The 18,143-nt window shown below is 38.1% G+C and overlaps 1 protein-coding gene across 2 annotated transcripts in view; it reads right to left on the bottom strand.

The window, feature by feature from the left end:
• ASB15 (ankyrin repeat and SOCS box containing 15) overlaps nt 1–18,143 on the bottom strand; it is a 47,329-nt gene that overhangs the window by 25,121 nt on the left and 4,065 nt on the right. For both annotated transcript variants that reach the window (XM_037149859.2, XM_053669953.1), the window contains exons 2-6: nt 15,890–15,959; nt 9,844–9,949; nt 8,219–8,271; nt 7,997–8,128; nt 6,515–6,673 (exon numbers count right to left, since the gene is read on the bottom strand). In XM_037149859.2, the coding sequence (XP_037005754.2) occupies nt 6,515–6,673; nt 7,997–8,128; nt 8,219–8,271; nt 9,844–9,947 (448 nt within the window). In that variant the 5' untranslated portion in view covers nt 9,948–9,949; nt 15,890–15,959. The remainder of the gene's footprint in view (nt 1–6,514; nt 6,674–7,996; nt 8,129–8,218; nt 8,272–9,843; nt 9,950–15,889; nt 15,960–18,143) is intronic.

Here is an 18,143-nt window from a genome sequence, read left to right as displayed (position 1 = left end):
CACACCTAAAACGAAAGCAGGAGTGGAAATATAGAAATGAAGATCACATGGAGAGTTAGCAACAGGGGAGTGGGAGGAGGAGATAGGGGGAGAAGGTACAGCAAATAAGTAGCATAGACAGTAGATAGAAAATAGATGGGGGGGCAAGAATAGCATGGGGAATATAGAATCTAAAGGACTTGAGACACATGGTCATAAACTAAAGGGGGGTAATGGTGGGGATGGGGGGGTAGGGTGGAGGGGAATGAAGGGGGGAATAGAACAACTGTAACAGCATAATCAATTAAAAAAATAAAATAAAATAGGGAACTACTATAAAGGACATATGGACAAAAGCAAGGGGGACAGTGGAAGCAAGGGAGGGAGGTGGTTTGGAGGGAGTGGGGGGAGGGGTGGGGAGAAAATACAGACAACTGTAATTGAACAATAAAATACTTTAAATTTACAAAATACTAAAAAATAATTCAAAATGGGTCAAAGACCTAAATATAAGATCTGAAAAGATAAAGTACATAGAAGAAAACGTAGATACTAAATGTATAGACCTCAATCATAGAGGAAGTTTTATAAATTTGGCTCCAAAGGCAAAGGAAGTAAAGGCAAAAATAAATGAATGGGACCATACCAAACTAAAAAGCTTCTGCACAGTAAAAGAATCTGACATCAAAACAAAAAGGCAACCAACCAAATGGGAGGTATTTACAAACAGCAGCTTCATCAAGAGGTTAATATACAAAATGTATAAAGAAGGGAGAGGGAAGGGAATTTAAGGGGAAAAATGGGGAGGGATTTTGAAGAACAAGTATGAAAGACACAGGGATGAGGACTGGGGGGGGGGGATGGGAGGGAGGTGGGGAGACGGGGTAGGGGAGCCGGGATGGGAGAAATAAACAAAAAAAAACTGTACTTGAAAAATAACTAAATAAAAATTAAAAAAAAAGAACTCATACAACTCAACACCAAACAAACAATGCAATTGAAAAATGGGTAGAGGACCTGAACAGATATCTCTTCCAAAAAGACATACAATTGGCCACCATATATATGAAAAGATGTTGGACTATCCACCATCACTAGCTATAAGAAAAGTGAAAAACAAAACTACAATGAGATGCCACTTGTTAGAATGGCTATTATCAACAAGACAGAAAATAACAAGTGTTGGAGAGGTTGTGGAGAAAAAGGAACGCTCATTCACTGCTGGTAGAAATTGAACTAGTACAACAATTATAGAAAAAAATGTGGAGGTTCCTCAAAAATTTAAAAATAGAATCACCGTATGACCTAGCAATCCCTCTTCTGGGTATTTACCTGAAAAACTCAAAAACATTTAGTCACAAAGATTTATGTACCTTTATGTTCACTGCAGCACTATTCATGGTGGCCAAGACATGGAGGAAACCCAGAATGTCCTTCAACAGAGGACTGGATGAAGAAGATATGGTACCTGTATACTATGGAATACTACTCAGCCGTAAGAAAGGATGAAATTCTGCCATTTGTGACAACATGGATGGGCCTTAAGAATATTATGCTAAGCAAAATAAGTCATATGAAAGCTAAGAATCATATGATTTCACTCATATTTGGGATATAAAACTGAAACCCATAGACACAGGCAGACAACAATATGGTAGTTAGCAGAGGGAAGTGGGTGGGGAGTGGATAGTAACAGGTGAAGGGGGCCAAATATATGGTGAGAGAAAACGGTTTGACTTTGAGTGGTGGGCACATAATGCAATCAACAGATTGTGTATTATAGAAATGTGCACTTGAAACCTGTATGATCTTATTAACCAATGTCCTTTTGGTTTTTTTAAATAATAAATAACCGGGCCCTGGCTGGTGTAGCTCAGTGGATTGTGGGCCTGCGAACCAAATGATTGCAGTTCGATTCCCAGCCAGGGCACATGCCTGGGTTGCAGGCCAGTTCCCAGCAGGGGACACATGAAAGGCAACCATACATTGATATTTCTCTCCCTCTCTCCTTCCTTTCACCTCTAAAGATAAATAAATAAAATCTTTAAATAATAATAAATATACATATATCTCTTCAATGATAATGCTTTAAAAATCAAATTTCAGTTAAGGAGTTGGGAATTAAAGAATTTTGCATAGTTTATAGGCACTTTTGAACACTATACTTTGCTGGCACTTTCCCTTTTTATATTAAATTTCTGTCACTTTCTTTGTGGGTATATATGTTTTGTTTGTGTAATTTAGTTGTCAGCGGTAAACTGTTTTCTGATATATGACATGCAAATTGAGAAGATATTTCTGAGGTATGTTGACAGGGACTGGAAGATTAAAAGGGGCAATGGAGTGAAGAGATATGTTTTGATTTGTGAAAAAGAAAATGGGTGAAGCAAAATTAATTGGCTTTTTATGTACTCTAGGCCGCATAGACCAGGACAACCTCGTGGCTACCTGATTAGAGGGTGGGCAGAGAGGGAATTTGAGTGCAAAAAAAAAACCCTAGTAAGTGCCAAATTATCACAAGTCAGATATCTACCACTCAGCAGGTAACTGTACAACGCCAAAGCACCATAGTAGGTGCCAGATGGCTGATGGGAAAGTGGGGTCCTGGCAGGATCAAAGGGGACTTTTTCTTGGCCATCTAAGAATATCCATAAATAGGTCCAAGGATGTTGGGATTGGGTTAAAAAATAAAATTGGCATAGCACAGAAAAATAATAAGAGTAGCTTTTTCTCTTATCTCTCTTTCTCAGTTAATGGACTGTGAGTGGTAAATTTCAAAGTAGCCCATAAATTCAAGAAAAAATGTAGATAATGCCATCAATGATCTATTTTTCTATGAATCCGACAAGATGATAGGGTTTCTACAATGAAGGTCCTGAAGATGGTAACCCAAGAAAAATTCTTATGCTCCAGAAATGTAGTGAGACATAAGCGAACCTCTCCTGAATATTTCCCGCATGAGGCTTTTGTATTATGTTTGATATTACCATTTGGTTTTTAAAATATATTATTTCCAAATGTTAATTCTATTTGGCTCTGATTACCCAATGATCAAGTTTTTTTCCCACACTTCAGATACTGTTAAGTAGAGACACCAACAAATAAAAAACTCTGAATTGCATATGAATGCTTAATGCTCTGTTGTGGGCATTAAACATTGAAAACTTTAAATGTAGCAAAAAGAAAACCAGTGGGTGATAATCATGACTTATTTTTTATTTTGAAATAAGTGGGCTGAGTACAGCAAGTAGAGACTAATTTTACATTTGCAAAGTGAGGTAGTGTACAAATTCTGGGAAAGTGTCTTTTTTGAAGGAGGAGGAGAAGGAGAGAAGAAGAAGAGGAAGAGGAAGAAGAAAAAGAAGCATTGTAGACTGCTCTGCCTGGTTTCAGGAATTGTATCTCGACCCCTTGTGGCTAAGGGTGATGGATGACCTTTGGAATGTGAGCCACAGGAGACAAAGCCTGTCTCTGGTAGCAAACGCTGCCTCAGTTTCCTCTCCCTGCCCCCAAAAGCTTGCTCAGAAATCAATGACGGGTAAGACCGCTCACAGTGGGGGGCAACCTAAGCCGGACTCAATCACTTGGGAGGCCTTCATGGAAGGACTGGGGGGGATGCTGCAACAAAGAGCTATGGACTCTCACACCGCCCCCCTCCCGCCCCCGCTTTGACATAGCCCGAGTCCTCCCCATGTTCTCTGGGAGACGCACTTCCTGGCTCTAATCCCCTTAAGCCTGAATACCTGATTGGGGGTGGGGGTGTGCAGCTCCTTGCCTTGCTAGAGCATGTCCTGGGGAAAAATCTGACATCACAAAGACTTCCTGATAAACCTGTGAAATCTGCTCTGCTAAGAGTGCTTTCATTCATATATCAAGAGTCCAAGCAGGAAACCCTAAAACTCTGTTTTTGACAGACTTGGACTTATACTAAGCCCTCAGATTTCTTTGGAATGTTATCTACAGTTTGATCCTTGCCACTCTGTATTCCTGTGTATTAGAACCCAATAAAAGGCCCTGGAGGAGGGGGCTTGGGGCCCTTTTCTCTTCGGAGAAACTGGCCACTGCTGGTCTTTTTCCCTTGAGAAACTGGCCACTGCTCACTTCTCCCCAAGCAGATCATTTCATGTCTCAGTCACAATTACTCTTCATCTATGGCACTCGGGGACACTTGTGAGGAAAGTTGTTCCCACAAAGAAGAAGGGGGCGGGGGAGAAGAAATCAAAGACTATAGAAAAAACAACAAATACAAGGATGTCACTGCAGATACTCTATGGCATATACCTTCACAAAAATGACGTAGATCACATTAATAGTGACACTGCAACCCATAGCTGAATACTCTGTTTTGTACCTGTAGTGCCAGCTCAGGAAAAGAGCTCTGGCATATTTCTCAAAAGTACTGTGTTTTGTTGACATAAAGACTAGTTTAACATGTATACAGAGACAGCCATTTGTTCCTCTATACTTATACTTCCCCTTTTCCTTTCATCAACAGAAGCCCCCAGATTTTAGCTGGTCACAGCCTGTCTAGATACAGCCTACATATCCAAGGCTGCCTTGTACCTAAGTGTGGCCGTGTGACAAACTCTGAATTAATGCTATATGAATGGAAAGGTTGTGTGCAGTGTCCAGGTCATTTCCTTAAAGATAAGCTGTTTTCCCAAGTCTTCCTCTAGCGTCTTTCCTGCTGACTGGGAAATAATCACTTCTGAAAGTTCTGTGTCAAGATGGCAAAGCCAACCTGCTGTGCCTGGGCCACACACTCTGAAATGTTGAAAGAAAAAGAAATGAACTTCCTTCTAAGTCATTGTTGTTTGTTTGCTTTGTGTATCTGTGCTTTGTTGTTGTCGATGTTGTTATGAAACCTTTACCGTACCCTAACTATAGCATTAGATTGTCCATGAATCTGAATTTAGGAAGGCTGAAAGCTCTGACATGGGGCTAGAGTAGGCAAGAAGGAATCAGATAGAAATGGCCCCAGGTTGTGGTGTCCCTATTTATTTAACAAGTTATGTCCAGGGGCAGAACTCCTGACCAGATTTTCCTCTGGTGTCTGCTGATGACCCCTCTACACCCCCAAGTCATGACTCAAGAGCAACTATGGTATCTCTTTGATTGCTTCACAGATTCAGTGCTTTCTTATTTCCCTAATTTGCTTTGATATACATCTTTACTACAGTATTTGTAACACTAATTTTCTATTTAAATCATATCTAGCTTTCCTACTAGACTCTTTGAGAAAAAGAAGATATTACATTCATTTTTATATCCATGCTGCCTAGCACAGAACCTGACTTAATGTAACTTCTTAATAAATGTATTGATGTTGTTGAATTAATGTTGATGTAGTATTTTATTAGTGTTCATGACTTTCCTAAGTTACCTGTTAACTATAGTTAGGTTGTTTTTAAATTCTAGTGATTTCTTTGTGAACAGGAGCTGTGGTAGTGTTAACTGGCTATGACCACAGCTCATGGTGCTTTATTCTTTCTCTTGCCATACAGACACATGCACACACAAATTTCACAATGACCCTCCTCTCCTGAGCATCCACTGTGGGACAGGAGTTTAGTATATTTATATTTTGTCTAATTTTTATAATAATTCTGCATGATATGTAGCGTATTTTCATTTCATATAGAGGAAACTGAGGCCCATAATTGCAATCTCATAGCTGGGATTTAAATCCACATATTTGAAAGTTGCTAAGAAAGTAGATCTTAAAAGCTCTCATCATCGGAAAAAAATGAGTTGATATAAGTTAATTAAAGTATAGTAATCATTTTATAATGTATATATATATATAAATCATATCATATGCCTAAACAAATACAATGTTATAAGTCAGTTATATCTCTATAAATCTGAGAGAAAATAAATCCACAGATCTCAGATACCAAAGCCCAAATTCTTACTCTACAACCTCACATTCTCTTAAGAGAAAGGAATCATTATCTCTGGTTGTTTGCAGTGAATATCATCTCCTCTCTCCTTCTGCAAACAGATGTGCCAATTCTTATTGGTCAACAAAAAGCAGAATACACAAGACTGGGAAGAAGCAATAAATAACACCTTTAGATTTATTATTATTCCTTTGTTATGTCATAGCAGTGAACCCCGTGTAGGTGCCCAGAGCTGCATCTGTGTACTTGGGATCTGTTGGCTCCTCTTCCTTCCAGTTCGACTTCATTGTCCTGATGTGGACCTGGAGTCTCTCTCTGAAATCCCCTTTCTGACTCTATCCTCTGGCTGTGTACCAATCCTCCTTACAACTGGACTCTACTTAGCGAATATTTCTTTAGAACTTCTAGTTTCATAAAACTAGTTTGGATGCCTCCTGGTTAGCTGGTGCTGAAGGATCTTTCTACCCTTCATTGTGGGGTAGGAGAACAAAATAGGACAGGTGAGATGGGGGATAAGGGAGGAACACAGGGAATGGAAGATGAGGTCACATAATTTTAGCCAATACGTAGTACTTTCCAATAAATATTTATTGTTTCAAACCTTAAAAGCTCTAGAAAAAAAGGTCATTTACCAATCAGAAGAGGTGTCTCTCCTTTGTCATTTTTGGTGTTTGGCCATATTCCCTTTTCCAGTAAAGTTCTTACATTTTCCACCAGACCAGCTTTGACAGCCAAAGTCAAGGGTGTTTCCCCATCAGAGGTCTTGAACTCCCAGAGTGTCTTATAGGATGCTAAGATATGAAAGCATTGTGTAAAGTTAAAAATCTTATTTAAAGAATATCACTAGATCAGAATAATACAATATTATATATAGCAGATTGAACAAAGTCGATTGATGGAAAAGCGAAGACTAAAAGGAGATGTGAGTGTACGGGTAAATAATCATGGTCTTACTAATCAAGTTAACAGCAAAAAACCCCACCAACATCTGTGCTTCAAGGTGCTTTTTTTTTTAATTAAAAAATGGTTTATAGCCCTAGCTGGTGTAGCTCAGTGGATTGAGAACAGGTCTGTGAAGCAAAGGGTTGCCAATTCAATTCCCAGTCAAGGCACATGCCTGGGGTGCAAGCTAGGTCCCCAGTAGGGGACACATGAGAGGCAACCACACATTGATGTTTCTCTCCTACTCTTTCTCCTTCCCTTCCTCTCTCTCTAAAAATAAATAAATAAATAAATATTTTTTAAAAATGGGTTGTAAATTCTCATTTCTTGATAAATTGTAAATTAACTTCCCAATCCTTAGTGTTGTCATTTAAATTGCATCTGAAATTATTTTTTGTCAAATGAAGTCTGTGAATGTGGGAATGAGAATACATTTGAATTAATGTATCCAGTGAGAATATATTAGGTATACTATGCTTAATATCAGCTTCTGTATTTGCCTGTCTGTCTAGCTATCTATTTTCTTTAGCTGGCCAGCTGGCTGGATAGTTACTCATGAAATATATATATCATTATATATTTATAGAACTAGGAAGCAACACTGCAGGTTGAAAGATAAAGCATTCTCAGAGTGTTTAGTATTGTAAGACACTGAGGTATGAAAAATACTGTGTTAGAACCCGAAAATTGTTATTAATATTTAAGCTTGAGTCAACTACCATGATATTTATTAATATTAATATTATAAAAATTATGTAATATAAGGACAAATATGGTAAGTACTACTTGTATTATATAATAATAATCTTTTAGACATTATTAACTTAAGAGATAGTTCAAGATGAAAAATTAAAAACTGACTTCCAAAAGCAAAAAGATTTATATTCAAATCAATTGACTGATGATATGTACAAACTTTTATCACTTTTAGGTGATAACCTCGTCTTCCTTCCAACCCATGTCACAATCTCAAAAGGATGCAAAGGATGAACCCTGAGACTTACAAAATGTGCCAATTTTTGCACCCCGTGTTTAAAACATGGGTATAGCCTTTTCCCAATTTCAAATAATATTGTATTCTGCTTCTTATTTTTGCTTGTTATATTCACTGAGGATACTCCCAGCTTCTACATTCTTGCTTCATTGGTCAAAGGGGTTTTATGTTCTCTTACCGTCCAGAATGATTTCAAGTATTTGTTGAATGGGTTGAACAACAGCTTCATGTAATGGAAACCATCCTTTTTCATCAGCTTCATCTAATGCATATTTATATTTCACATACTCCTGGAGCTCAAGAATGTGGCCTAAAGTAAACACATGGGCTGATAACAAATCTCTGTCTTAGCTCGAAGAAATCTCTAATTCACCCCAAGGTAGGCAATATACTCACTTACCTTGTTTAATGGCCTCTACAAGTTTTCTGTTTTGATCACTTAGTGGCACAAATCTTCCAGAGAAAGAAACATAAACCATAATTATAAAAGTGATATACTTCAAGCAACAAAAATTTTCATTTTTGCATGTAAAAATTATGAGTTCTGCATGTAATTTTAATAATCAAGATTTAGAGGATATGCACACAACTGATTTCATCCACTTTAAAAATGTAATATCTATGAGTTGGATATAGAGTGTATTTATGATACATTAGACCTAGGAACATTAGTGAAGATGACAGATTATAACACTGTCTCTGAAATTAGTTCTAAGCAGTGAAGAAGGAGTAAATAACTGGCATCAGAGGAGCCGGGTTCAGGTTTCATGCTTTGTTATCCTGGGAAGCCCAGTTAGCCTCTGTGAGTGGTGGTTTCTTCATCTGTAAAGTGTTGGGAGTAACTAGAAAGACTTCTTTCCATTAAAAAAAACTCTACGCTCAATAAATGTTTGCTGCTCTAAACTTAGTAATTGCTAATTAATAATGGCTCATTTGAGAGCTTATGATCTGCCCTGCATGTTAGTCTTGATAACTCATCCACAAGTGAAAACAGGCTGAGCATTTAGAGCAAACTCCCAGTCATGGCTGACAGGTCATGATTTTAAGCCGCATGGCAGTTCTCTGGTGTGTGTGTTTGTTCAAAGGAAACAAACTATTTCATAACAAATTGATTTAACTCTATCAAGCAGACACATTTGCTGGCATTCTAGGCCTGTGATTCCTTCCTGGGAACTCTAAAGTTCTAAAACCTGTTGAAGATAAGAAAAAAATTAAGGAGACCAGAAATTTAAATGTAATAGGTTCATTTTATAAAAGCTCTAAAGCAGTAACTTTATAGGACTAAATCTATTCAAAATACTATTAAATTTCAGAATACAGGATTATAAATATTATAATATAATGCAAAGGTAAACTAAAGGTTATTTTAGTCAGAAGAAGAATATGTGTTGCTGGAGAGAGAAATTTACTTTTGTAATTTTAAATTCTATAACCTTGGTTAACATAAAACATCAAGTTAACTTCTGTCACTTGAAAAATAGATAATGAAATAGGCTCTAGTTGACATAATACTTTGCCATATGTTATGGAAACCCTCCGCCTTATTCCCATTCACTGAACTTGTGGGCTAAGTGGGTTAGCATTTATCCCTCATGTATTAAAGATGAAAAAGTGGAATACATTACTTACAAAGCTTGGCGGAGTCAGTGGCAGAATGCAGTCTAAAATATATAGAACAGACCTCGGTATACATACCTACACATTAGTTTCATAACTGTATTTGTAAATTGTTTAATTTTATTGTCCTTTTCATTCTACTATTTTAGTAAATAGGCAATTGTGTACAACTGAATTCAACTAGAAATTTCCCCTCTGGGTTATTTCCATCTTCTGCCTGAGTTGGGGACTCGTGGAAGATCAGATTGCTAAACCTATCACAATGGACTTTGTTAAGCTGTTTGATTCTTTCCCAGAAAAAAATAATGAGTATTTTCCTAGAGGAGGAGTCAGGAAATATCATTTATTTCATCTTACAACAAAATGACTATTACAAAGAAATTTTGTTGAGAATAATCAATCTGTTACCTTTCACGATAAAAGTCAGTCTTGCTGGCTTCAATGGATTCTTGAATGCTGAGCTGAATGTCATAACTTGTAAGATGATCATCAGGGTCATCATTAGTATCCATGACTAAATATAATTTTTAGAAAAGCAATTTCTTATTATGGGCAAATGGCACAGAACACCATATAGAGTTAGTGTGAAAGGTGCAAAATGAAAAACTAAAATGCATTCACCCTTTTCCATTTAACAAACACAAATGCAATTAAGATTTTAACACATATTGTATCTATGAAGTCCATTCTAATGCTTGAAGTTTTTAATTATCCACCCTTTGGGTGTCTGTATTTTCTAATTCTGACTTGCTTTTTAGTAATGACTACAGTTTGGCTTATAAGAACTCACTTTCTCCACATTTCTGACTTACAAGACTTTCTTTTGGCCCATCAGTTTCCTCAAGACACTGTTCTCCACAGCACATTAGAAGTTTAAAACTCCAGTCAAGAAGTAAGTCAGTGGCAGGAAGAGAGAATAGTGAACTTTTCATACTTGTTACTTTTCATTTTGTGTTTGCTGTGCTTGCTGATTAAGTCCTTTGTTCACACCAGCAATGGTTTGAGGTGACTGCCTTGAATTGCATTTAGTTTTGTATTTGTATTCAACTTCTTCAAACAGACTACGTTTTTCATATTTGCTTTGCAAGTTCTTCACGTGTTTGTGTTTTGTATTCTCACTTGGACTACTAGTTTTATAATTAAAGACAAACTTTCTTTTTCCTTTATGTCTAATCTCTCTGCTCCACTCCTAGTCAACCATAGCAAATGGCTGTTCCCGGTGGTCACTGGAAAAAAATCTGTTGACTCATTAGTAGCAGAAAAGCACTGAGTCCTTCAGACAGCAGAATTAGATGATGAAGCTAAACCTATGGCATTGCCTGTTGCCTTTCTCTCTAATATCAGTGTAGTGATACCGGATTGCATGGCTCTTGGATTAGTAATGGGATACAGAGCCTTTCACCTATTTAAACCACTGGCTTAACTCTAAACCTGTTTGAAATTTGGGCTTCCAGGACATGAGATACCACAGACTCCTTAGAGAACTGAGTTGATCTGTGGAAAATTTTTTATGTCCTTTTAATGACCATCAGAAATAAGTTATCCAAGACTCTTAACAGCTTTGCATGCCTAATGACAGCAGGGTGGAAATGGTGAGGAAACTCCTACTGCACAAAACAACCCCCACCTGACACAAGCTGTCTCCAAGCTTTTACTGACAGCTTGGGATGAAGTGAAGATTGGTGTGCAGGTGCACTAAGGTGTCAGACAATCGAAGGCACATCATTAGAATAGATCTAGAGACATCAAGACGCAATGAGAAGGGTGAGAAGAGAGTTATCTATCTGCACCTTACACTTAAAATGACTGGACTCAATCCCAGCTGAGGGTTGGCAAACAGTCTATTGCCTTTATTTAAAATCATCTTTAAGTAAGATAGATACCAACCATGTATCTGAAGAAAGGCCAAATAACATTTTGACACATTGAAGACCTATTTACAGGTGCCCCACATCTCAGTCTAAAAAATTAGTTGACCCTTTCTAAATAATAATTTGGCAAGCCTTGTTCTGGAGAAACCCACTAGTGACATTTATTTGTTCTCCATAAATAGCTAATTTACAAAATAATCAGGAAAATATTAGATAGTTAGTCATTTCAGTTAAAGTACTGGTTAACCTTGGCCCAGTTGCTCAGATGATTAGAGGGTCATCCCCCTATGCCAAGGTTGTGGGTTCCATCTCTGGTCAGGACACATACACAAAGCAACCAGTGAGTGCATAAATAAGTGGAACAACAAAGTCTCTTTCTCTCTCCATCCTTCTCTAAAGAAAAAATCAATAAATAAACTAAAAAAACAAACAAACAAACAAACCAGACTTCCATCCAAGATGGAGGGATAAGTTGATATACTATGCTTCCTCACACAACCAAAAGAAGGACAACCATGAAGTTAAAATCAAAAATTAACCTGGCAAGGCAGGAAGTTGAACATTTGCATGTGGATAAACCAGGAGGAACAACTGGGGAGCCAGACAGACCATACAATGCAGGGTCCCAGCACAGGGAAATAAAGCCTCTACACCTCTGACTGAAAAAATCTGTGGGGTTGAGGTGGCAGGAGAAACTCCCAGCCTCACAGGAGAGTTTATTGGAGAGACCCACAGGGTCCTAGAATGTACACAAACCCATTCACCCAGGAATCAGCACCAGAAGGGCCCAATTTGTTTGTGGGTAGCAGAGGAGGTGACTGAAAGCAGCCAAAAGAGTGGAGCAAGTGGCATTGTTTCCTCTTGGACCCCTCCCCAACATATAGCTCAACAGCATAGCAATATGGGTTGTCCTGCCATGACGAATACCTAAGGCTCTGTCTCTTGCTATGTAAGAGGTGCATTGAGACAAAAAAATATGACTCAAGTGAAAGAACAGTTCAAAGCTCCAGAAAAATACAACTAAGTGATGAAGAGATAGCCAACCTATCAGACACAGAGTTCAAAATGCTGGTAATCAGGTTGCTTGAAGAAATGGTGGAGTATGATCACAAAATAAAGGAAAAAGTGAAGGCTATGAAAGGTGAAATAAAGGGAACCAACAGTGAAGGAAGGAAACTGGGACTCAAATCAATGGATTGGACCAGGAGGAAGAAATAAATATTCAACCAGAACAGAATGAAGAAAAAAGAATTCAAAAAAATGAGGAGAGGTTTAGTAATCTCTGAGACAATTTTAAACTTTCCAATGTCTGAATAAAAGGGATGCCACAAGGAGAAGAGGAAGAGCAAGAAATTGAAAACTTTTTTGAAAACCTAATGAAGGAAAACTTCCCTAATCTGACAAAGGAAACAAACTGCCAGGAAATCCTAGAAGCTCAGAGAGTCTCAAAGAAGTCCCAAGGAAGCACACACTAAGGCACATCATAATTATATCACCCAAGATTAAAGAGGAGAGAATCTTCAAAGCAGCAAGAGAAAAGGAGACAGTTACCTATGAAGGAGTTCCCATAAGACTTTCAGCTGATTTCTCAAAAGAAACCTTGCAGGCAAGAAAGGGCTTGAAAAAAGTATTCCAAGTCATAAAAGGCAAGGACCTACATCCAAGATTACTCTACCCAGCAAAGCTATCATTTAGAATGGAAGAGCAGATAAAGTGCTTCCCAGATAAGGTCAAGTCAAAGGAGTTCATTATCACCAAGCCCTTTTCATAAGACATGTTAAAGGGACTTATCTTAAAAAAAGAAGATAAAAACATGGACAGTAAAATGGCAACAAACTCACAACTATCAACAATCAAACCTAAAAAAACTAAGCAAACAACAAGAATAGGAACAAATTCTCAGAAATATAGATCACATGGAGGGTTATCAGTGGGGAGGGGAAGTGGGGAGAATGAGGGAAAAGGTAAAGGGAATAAGCAGTATAAATGGCAGTTACAAAATAGATGGGGAGGTTAAGAATAGTGTGGGAAATGGAGAAGCCAAAGCACTTGTATCTATGACCCATAGACATGAACTAAGATGGGGGAATGATGGTGGGAGGGGAGGTACAGGGTGGAGGGGAATAAAGGAGAGTAAAAAATGGGACAACTGTTATAGTATAATCAATAAAATACATTTTTAAAAATCAAAAAAATAAAAATAAAAGCAATGATTATCCTTGTTTAGGGTCAGGAACACACTTGATGAAAGCAACAGATTCTCTCTCCAGATGAATGCACGCCCACACAAAATTTTGCATAAAATTTTAGAGAATTTATGTATCCTGAGGCCTTATGTATCCCAGGAAAAGAACCATTAAGTTAATAATTCTCAAATGCTGCATGTTATTATTCCATTATCAATAATTATCAGTTTATAGATGGACTGAGTAAAATCCTAGGTGTAAATAATGGGAAAAGGGAAAGCTTGGTGATCACATAAATTTTAGATTATCTTCAGTAATAATAAGAATGGTGATTATAAAAGTGGCTATAAATTATTGAGTGATTATGATGTTTCTAGCACCATGCAAAGCCCTTTGCAATCACTGCCTTGCTTTAAACTTTTACTATTCTACTTTTACCATTCTACTTTTAGGTTTTGAATGAGAAGGAGGTCCCTTATCAAACCTGACAAGCTCAGAGGGAGCCTGTGTGGAGGCCTTGCAAACTCAGAGACCTAAAGTGACCTCATAGGATGGTCTGAAATGAAAACTTCTTAACTAAAAGCGAGTCATGGTGGGTAGTCCTGCATGGTATTCTTCCCTAACAAGGTAAATCTTCACCTTCACTGAGCCTATCTACTGTCTTTTTTGCATCTACAGTAACATACCTCTGAAATGCCAAGGTAATTCCCTTTTCCAGGCCCCTCAGGGCACAAACACTGCACCAAAGCAGAGACCACCAATCCCTTCATTGTTGCTGTTGTCATGTTAATTGTTGACTGTTAACTATCGTGTACCCGCCTATGTAAAGAAGTATATGTCCATTCATTTTGCTTTTACGCAATCCCAGAGATTTCCCTGCTTTGCTCTCTCCTGCCTCCCTAATCTATCACCAGTGGATTTCTTGTTATCCCCATACATCTTCTGCTTTGATTCTGGTGTATAAGATATGTGGTAATGCTGCCGTTTTCTGGAGCATTTTCTCAATCCATTGATATTTTGCTTCCCAGCAATTGTCATCTGTTTGACTCAGTACACCCATATAAATTTTTACAGGTTTGGGCGTTTCTTATGTTGACAATGTATTATAGATTCATTGTGTATAAGTGAAAACTTGGGATTTAGGAGGTTAAAAAACCCTCCCACTGTCACAGAGCTAATAAAAGTAGTGTCTGGACAGAACACGGGTAGCTCTGTTGTTAAGGTCTTTCCTAAGCTGCAGAAAAGCAACCCACTGTCTGTTGACCTTAAAACTCTGATCTTGCTCGTAACAGCCAGCTCTTGATGACAATGACTTCCAAAAATAAAAAAATTGCTTTCAGGAACACATAAACCTTTATCTTTGGCTCCATGAGACAAGGCTTTGTGTTGCTTAGGATGGTCTGAGGTGCCCTAAACTTTCCTTCATTCTGCACTTTTGTTTTGGAGCCTACACAGTACCGTCTAAAAAAATAGGATCAACATGCCAGTTGGTGCCTGACTCAAGTGGTCAGAAGGTTGGGATGATGTTGCAAAGTATGATGCAGGAGTGAACCTGGGTACATGCCGCCTCTCTGCATTGATTCTCTAAACCACCTCCAATCCGTGATCCGTAATAATACCAAACTGTTGATAGGTTGTCGGGCCTCTTGGAGCTTCCCCTGAGACAGGACCGGTCCTCCTCTTTCCTGAACAGGGGCTAGTATGACTTTGTTCCCTATGAATTGTTTAGTTGGCTGACTTCCAGTGACATCCAAATCTGTTCAGCCCACTCACCCTTACACTCTGTCTTGGGCAAAACAAAACTGAGAACACCTCTGTGGGTCCTAAACAGGGCTGGCCTTCAGAGGTCCTGGGGTGGACAGTTGCTCCCATGTTGCAAGGAAGGGCTTTGTGCCCATAAATACCACCCTGCCGCCAGCACCTGTCCGCCAGTGCAATCCTGTTACATCAGTGAGAGTTTCTGTCCTTCAGAGCGTATTGTTCCATCTTCCCGTATCCCTTTTTTAAGTGTATTTTATTGATGAGGCTATTACAGTTGTCTCGTTTTTTTCTCCCCTTTATTCCCCTCTGCGTTGCACCCACTTCCCACCAGCATTCCCAGCCTTAGTTCATGTGCATGAGTTGTACTTGTAAATTCTTTGGCTGCTCCATTTCCTATACTAATCTTAACCTCCCCTTATGCCACTAGCACCAGACAGGCCCCCAGTGTGGAATCAGCATCTGTTGGAATAGCTACCTGGGGTGGGGATGATGGCAGAGGGTCCAAGACTGAGTCTAGTGGGATATGACAAGAAAGGATAAGAAAAGAGCAATACAGTAAAATTTGGTTCTGTTCTCAATTTTATGCAAGGCCAGCCCATATCCAAACCCTGAGGAAATTTTCAATTTTTTTTTTACCTTGAAACTGCAATGGTTCTTGAGTGAGTCCCTTTGTTGGAGGTCCCAGAGAGCGTCATCGGGGTCTGTCCTATCAGAGGAGCAGCAATAATTACAGGGCACTTTCATTTTTTGGTTTTGTTAAGGAAATAGTTATATACAAAACAATGTGTATTCTCATTTTCTGCATTTTGACCATTCATAGGTGTAAGCTTATAACTTTGGTTTTTATTTGGTAGCTACACACTTTCGTTTTCTCAGACTCTTGTAGCACAAAGTGGCGAATCAGATAAATGGATTCATTAGGCTGATTTCAGCAACAGAGTCAACGAGTCCCCCGAGAGATTTGGAAGAGGCAAAACTCTGTCGGAACTGGGTTCCACCCCACAGACACAGGTCACTTTTATTTACAAGTCATAAGTTACAGCAACTCCCTCTTAATGATATTTGCATTTTTCTCCTCCCCGCAACCACAGGTGAAATATTTTTTGTATTTTTCAATTACAGTTTACATTCAACATTACTTTGTCTTAGTTTCAGGTGTACGGATTAGTGGTTAGGTAATCGTAAACTTTACAAAGTGCTCTCTCTGGTGTTTCAAATAGCCACCTAGCACCATATATAGTTATTGTAATACTATTGATTATATTCCCTATGCTGTACATTACATTCTTTACACTGTTTTGTAACTACCACTTTGTACTTCTTAATCCTTTCCCCTTTTCCACCCAGCCCCTCAAGCGCCCCTCTAGCAACCATCAGTATAAAGAACAAAATAAATGAAGATACAAAATTGAAACAAACTCACAGACACAGAGAACAGACTGCTTGTATTTGCCTTTTCTATTAGAGAGAAATTCTGTGGATAACAGAGAGAACTAGACCAGTTTCAATAGCATCTTTAACAGAATCACTTGCTCTGCTAACACATACACACAATCTTAGTCCAGAAAATTAATGCTACTTCTATATTGCACCAAAGTGATACAACTCAACATTTTACAAAAGATACAAACAGGCAAAATGGATATATTGGTCTCCAGACACCAGGTAGGCTATTTGGTATGTGATAGGAATTCACTAAGTATTTGCAGAATGAATGAATAATTGGATGATTAAATATATTCTACCGTGAAAAATAGCAAAAGATTAGATTAACCTTGTGTTTTCTTTCTATGTCATACATATGTTTTGGCCAAGTTCATTTCTAGTTCTGGGACTTGATTAATTAAGGCTTCATTTCTATGTTAATATGCTACTGATAAAAACTGTCCTACTAGTTTTGCTTATATCTAGTTTCATTTTACCAAATTTGACATTTTTTAGTCTCTGCTATAGATTTCCAAGTCAAATTCAATTATGACAAAGATGTAGGAAGATCCATACTATCTCTTGAAAAAGATACACGGAAAGAAAAGGAGTTTTATGTTCACAAGTATGTGGGTTTCTTGAGGAATATAAATGTACACTAGAAAAGAATAGAGCAAGGATAGCCCATGAAGAGACAAATTATTAATAAATGTGCCCTTGTCACAAGCCAGGTGATAATGTGATTTTTAAAAAGCCATACCCTTTGTCTGTAATCCTAAGAATCTTATAAAATAATCAGAGATATGGAAATTTGTGAAAATATTCATCTTAGCCATATTTAAACTGACAATGCATTAGAAATAATATAAAATGTCCAACAAGAGGGAATTTGTATAAGATGTTATTGCATACTGAAACAATAAGAAGCTATAATAGTTATTAAAATTCATATCCTTAAAGAATATTTAACATCATGGATAAAGTTTTGTGTAAGAGAATGATGTTCATTTAATCAGGCATGACCAGCTGCTTTGAAGGAACTAAGATTGACTTCATGGAGCCCAAGCTAACAAAACCTTCCAGAAAACTGGCCTGGCTTCTGGCTCACAGGATGAGTCTCATAGGTGGTGAGATAGGTCCTTCTGGACAAGCCAGGTTCCTTGGTGACTTTGAGAAGAGTAAAAATTTCCCAAACTTCTAGTCAAGCAGATGAAACCTGGTAGAGGGAGTTTCTTGGATCAGGGAAGAGCAGAAATCTGAAAGACGAATTCATTTACCTGCATCACACAAGCCATGGCTTCATTATCTAAGTTATCGCTTCTGCCTACATGAAACCATTTATTTTCCACTTATTATCGAGTAGCAGCTCCAGAGGAAGGTGAGGCCAGGTACAGACACTAAAAGAGCTAAATTTGACTTGTACAACTGAGTTGCAGGGTAAGCGAAAATGTTTTGGCTACATTCA

The sequence above is a fragment of the Artibeus jamaicensis genome, unplaced genomic scaffold (genome assembly GCF_021234435.1).
Source record: "Artibeus jamaicensis isolate MK-2021 breed Jamaican fruit bat unplaced genomic scaffold, CSHL_Jam_final contig_540, whole genome shotgun sequence".
Taxonomy (NCBI): domain Eukaryota; kingdom Metazoa; phylum Chordata; class Mammalia; order Chiroptera; family Phyllostomidae; genus Artibeus; species Artibeus jamaicensis.
Note: the sequence above shows the minus strand (reverse complement) of the source record. Positions and strands in the feature narration are given on the sequence as shown.